The sequence below is a fragment of the Xiphophorus couchianus genome, chromosome 17 (genome assembly GCF_001444195.1).
Source record: "Xiphophorus couchianus chromosome 17, X_couchianus-1.0, whole genome shotgun sequence".
NCBI lineage: Eukaryota > Metazoa > Chordata > Actinopteri > Cyprinodontiformes > Poeciliidae > Xiphophorus > Xiphophorus couchianus.
Genome location: NC_040244.1, coordinates 3660673 through 3665542, shown reverse-complemented (window position 1 = coordinate 3665542; position 4870 = coordinate 3660673). Strand labels below are relative to the sequence as shown.

General features: G+C 36.9%; 1 protein-coding gene across 1 annotated transcript; it reads left to right on the top strand.

The window, feature by feature from the left end:
• Nucleotides 1-934: 934 nt before the first annotated feature.
• LOC114160713 (protein mono-ADP-ribosyltransferase PARP11-like) lies at nucleotides 935-4297 on the top strand. Its single transcript, XM_028043434.1, has 6 exons — nucleotides 935-1621; nucleotides 1707-1776; nucleotides 1883-1946; nucleotides 2138-2271; nucleotides 2368-2519; nucleotides 2893-4297. Exons 1-6 carry the CDS (start codon nucleotides 1576-1578, stop codon nucleotides 3093-3095), a joined length of 669 nt encoding a protein of 222 aa, XP_027899235.1. The 5' UTR covers nucleotides 935-1575; the 3' UTR covers nucleotides 3096-4297.
• The last annotated feature ends 573 nt before the right edge of the window (nucleotides 4298-4870 follow it).

Genomic DNA, 4870 nt, shown 5'->3' with positions numbered 1-4870 from the left:
TATGCTCAGTGATGAAATCATTAATTAATAGAGCTTTAGCACAGAGATCTTGTATTTAAAAGAGCGAGTTTAAGTGACTTGGAGGCCAAGAGTTCTTCAGTCTGAGGTTCCTTTAGGCAGGGGATCAGTCTGATGTTTGAATTAAAGCAGCTGTATTTTATGTTTCTGTTTCTTGTAAATTTTCTTGTAGTTATCCGGACAGGTAATGTCCCGTTCTGCAGTGCCGGGGGGCCAGACACATTCTGGAGCAAGAAGGGTGTAAAGATAAAGTCTGGACCCCGGCCTCAGACCTCAGAAACGCAGAGTGATGGATCCTCTGGAAAGTTAGAGTCAGGTGGCTTAAATGAAGTGAGGTCTGCTACGTGAGCACTAAGGAGAGACGCCCCAAGTAAAACCTGTTGATTCATTCCATCTGTAAATTTAAGAAACTCCGGTCCAGAAGACATTTCTTCATGTGTATCTTGTGAATCCTGTGAATGAGTGGGTGAGCAGAGAGGGAGGGGGGAAGGAGGAAGGGAACCAGTCGCTCTGTCTTCAGTCGATGTATCAGTTTGTTTTTGTTCCTGATAAGCAGAGTGTTTCTTCCTAGTCAGAAATCCTTGAGCCTGTTCTTCTGAAGTGATGATCACGTTGCTGTCCTTGTTGATAAAATGAAAAAGATGTGCAGTGAGTGGCTTTATCCCAGGTTTTGAAATTGTTTCCTGGTATGTCAGCTGTTGCTGGAGAGGTTGTCAGACATACCACAGCCCTGATGGTAAATGCTAAAGGCAAACATGGAAACGTGTGTGGGGTTCCTCAAGTTCCTCAGTGCACTTTTATTCATTATTTTTATGATTCACCCTAACCTAACTTAAAGGGAGTAATTTAGTTCAGGAGCTATAAATACAAAGAGAGAGATACTGGGGGTTAATTTATTTATTCAGCTTTAGTTTGTCAATGTTGGCTCTAAATGAAGTAGAAAATAGCCATGTTTTTTTGTTGTTGTCTAGGACTCTCCCTGCACATGTTAATTTAACCGCCATAAAACCATGAGACCAAATCAGAAAAGAGGAAGAACAGGGTGAAGCTTTTAAAGGTGGGAAAATAAATAATGCCCAGAAATGTACATAATTTCTTGTTCTATTTATCTAGACCTCGACTAAACTTAAATTAAATTCCAGACGTTTCCAAACTGAATAGAAACTCTGACACAGTTAACTGGGTGTAGGACAGCCAGCCTACCTCAGTGAGAGTGGTTTAGCTCAGGAGGCAAAAACCTCAAAAGCCAAATTAAATAGTCATATGAGAGACTATTGCTCTACCACTGACAGATAGAGCAAGTTATCTTTTTTATTCAGCTTTAGTTGGTAAGCACAATCTAAATGAAGAAGAAAATATGGACACATCTGACACTCCATGGCATTGGTAGGCAGATTGTGGGAGGTGGCACAGATTTGAGGTAAACTTTTATCTAGTTTTTTAAGAGTTATTGTTTGATCAATATAGCAGTGTCTTCTTTTTGTTCTTCAGGATGATCCCAGTAATCGTGTAAGGAGCGAGGATATAGAGAAATTTTATTTGAACGACAAATCCTTTATGGTTGTAGATGCCGGCAGCTATGTGAGCAAAATAGATTTTTCAGGTCTGTGTGAACACCCATTTAATCTCAGCTGCTACTTTGCTGCTACTGAAAATTAGAGAAAATGTGTGTTTTTTTTTCCATGCAGTGATGTTACAGACGGACCTCACCACAGGGAAACAAAGAAGAATCCAACGCAACTTTAATCTTGAGAATAGGTGAGATATTGGGATCCATTTGACTACAGCACTGTCATTTCAGTTTGATTTTACACTAAATGAAAGTGAAACCATGGCTATAGTTCAGACTTTGCTCCTCCCACAGGTGTTCCTGTTTCTGTTCTCCACCTGTTTCCTGGGAACATTTGGATGCTACAGCTCCTTACCAGGTAAAAACTGAGAAAACTTCTAAGTCACATTATAGGTGACATACACATGGGCTGGTGTAGCTCACAAGGCTACATTTTTTGACATGCAGAAATTTTACTCTAATTTAATTAAGTATATTTATGATATTTATGCATTTTTAACCCTTTATACTGCTCACGCCTTAAACCTCAACGTCTTTTGTGTTGCACAGTTGATTCCACTGGATAAACGCACCCCAGAGTATCAGGATGTGGCTCATTATATCACACATAATGGACTCCTGAATAAGACCATAGTATCAATAACAAGGATACAAAACATGGACCTCTGGGAAATGTATTGCAGGTAAGAAAGGCTTTTAAATGTAAGTGCATTATATTTTTTCTTTCCTCCAGCTTGAAAACAAACATAGGAAAGTTTTTATTTATTTTTTACTTTTAGAAAAACGAAACAACTAATGAGGCTTCAGGGTACCAACAGCATTCAAGAGAGATGGCTTTTCCACGGCACTGACAGTGAAAATATTGCCAGCATTTGCACAAATAACTTTGATTTATGGTTGGCTGGACAACATGGGAAACTTTATGGCAAAGGTAATGAAATCAATATAGAAACCTTATTATTGTGTGTGTGTGGGGGGTTGTGCGTGGGAGTATACTTGTATATATTGCATTTAGAGGACCACTTTCACCCTTTTTACCATCAAAGCGGGGCCATTTGCAGAACGTGAGGACCTCAACCTCACTTTTTTGCACTTCTACTACGCTGTACTCAATAGATTTTATGGTATGATGTGAATTAAGTTTTGGTTAAGTTTAGGATTAGGAATAGAATTGTTAGGTAAAATGTCATAGGCATAAATGTAGTTACTAAAGTGAATAGAATTCAGTAAAAAGCATGTGTGTAATGTCACAAAGCTTCTTTTTAAGCTGATCAAATCATTTCTTTTTCTTTTTCTCTCTGCAGGGATATATTTTACCACGTGTGCATTCTATGCAAACACATACAGTAGCATCAGGAGAGCTTCAACAAACGGTAAACTCACTAAAGTGATCTTTCTTGCTCGGGTGATGGTTGGGAAATTGAAACTTGGAGAGTTTTATTTCTCTAAACCAGATCATGGAAGCCTTTTCACGACAGCTGTGTGGATGATCTCGACGATCCGATGATATTCATCACATTTGATCCAAATCAGATACTGTATATCCGGAATATCTTATTGAGTATGAACTTTAGTCTGTTGAGGAGAGTTTTTACAGGAAAAGCTCCACACATTTCATTAGAAGCCCAGATTTAATAATATACAGTGGAGACTGTTTGTTTTATAACTACCGGTAATTTATTAGATTTTTTTTTTTTGTATTTTCTTTAGAAGTTTATGATTTTACAAAATGTTACAATCACAAAATGAAGATTTAGGTATTCAAAAGAAAACTCTGTTGCCGAACCACATCAACGCTTCTTCATTCCTGTTTTAACCTCTTTTGGTCCATTAAGGCCTCCTGCTTCTTGACTGCATGAGTGGAAGAAACATGCAGATGCATATTTATATTATAAGTCATTAACATAAATTATTATCAATCTTTTTTTCTGAAGTATTAGGTAGGTCCTGGCCTCTACCAAAATCCTAAATAGAAGGATTTTGCAGACGTTCTTGCAGATTTTCTCGTACGGCTTTTGACAATTCCACAAAAAAAAATCTTAAGCTCCAACATGCTGTACAGTCTTTTAATGCAAATTATTAACAAAAGTAAACATCTGCTTACCTTTTGCTTTTCTACTGCTGACAGTAGAAAAGCCAATAAAGCCAAAAGTGGCTTTATTGCCAATAAACGCTCAAAAGGAGGGAATGAGAGCCAAGCAGCAGAAAACATTAAAGCTTAAACTTCCCCACATTAGTTTATAGCGGCAATTACTCTGAGGAATAAAAGGATATTCTGTAAAAATCAATCTTCATATACAGAGAGAGATTTTTCAACATAAATGTGTGTTTGATTAGAAATATTATGGTAATTGAAACCCTGAGGGGAAAAGGGAATTGCAATCTGAAATGATATTTTTAAAAAGACTCTTAATGTTACCACCCTGCTAGCTAAAATGATTAAATATTTCGAAAATAGAGTTTGATGTAAATTCGTTTTTTTTGGATTGATACCGCAGAATTTAATGTAAAAAAAAGAGATGTAAAATATATCAAATTAGATGGACTTCATAAAAACTGCCAGCAGAGTGCGCTGTTGTATCAAGAAGGAGCTGTGCATAAACGTATGTCACCAAATCAGCAATCACATTCACTTTTATAAGCAAATATCTGAGAAACTATGTATGAGACTTTATTTATTTATTCTTATCATATGCCACATGAATTAAAACAAAATTACAATCCAATTTTTTCTTTGTGTTTCTTGCTATTCTGTTTTTTGTGTATTGTTCAATTCTAAACCATCGCATTACTACTATTATTATTTCTGAGCTAGAATGCAATCACCTCGAACATTACTTTAAATTAATTTTATGCTATTCACGTAAGAGCTTTCTATCTGCAAATGAAAACCTCATACTTCATCCTCGGTTTTTTACATTTTGATTAAATACCCAAACATTTTGGGCTAACTTGGAAAAGATGAGGGGGGGGGAGAGAAGTTTGAAACTTCGAAACCATTTCTGAGTGTCTTCCAAGCTATTAACTGAGTGATGTTTGATCTCTTCTTAAATATTTACCGCTTGGTGTTTTCCAAGGCTGCCTTTTTATCTACAAACACTTTGATGTCTGTTGGATTGGATGGTATCAACATGCTGATAATGGCTCCGTATCCATCTCTAATTAGCTCATCGGGATGTGTGTGTGTGTGTGTGTGTGTGTCACTGACTGATTGTCAGTCATTATGCTCTGTTGTTTGTAGGGGAATTAAACTGGACTGAGAGTTTAAAGATCTCAGGCATG

Coding starts and splice junctions, on each gene's coding strand:
- LOC114160713 (XM_028043434.1), top strand. CDS start 1,576: ATGGTTGTAGATGCCGGCAGCTATGTGAGCAAAATAGATTTTTCAG. Junction 1,777..1,882: donor AACTTTAATCTTGAGAATAG/GTGAGATATTGG, acceptor CTCCTCCCACAG/GTGTTCCTGTTTCTGTTCTC. Junction 1,947..2,137: donor ATGCTACAGCTCCTTACCAG/GTAAAAACTGAG, acceptor TGTGTTGCACAG/TTGATTCCACTGGATAAACG.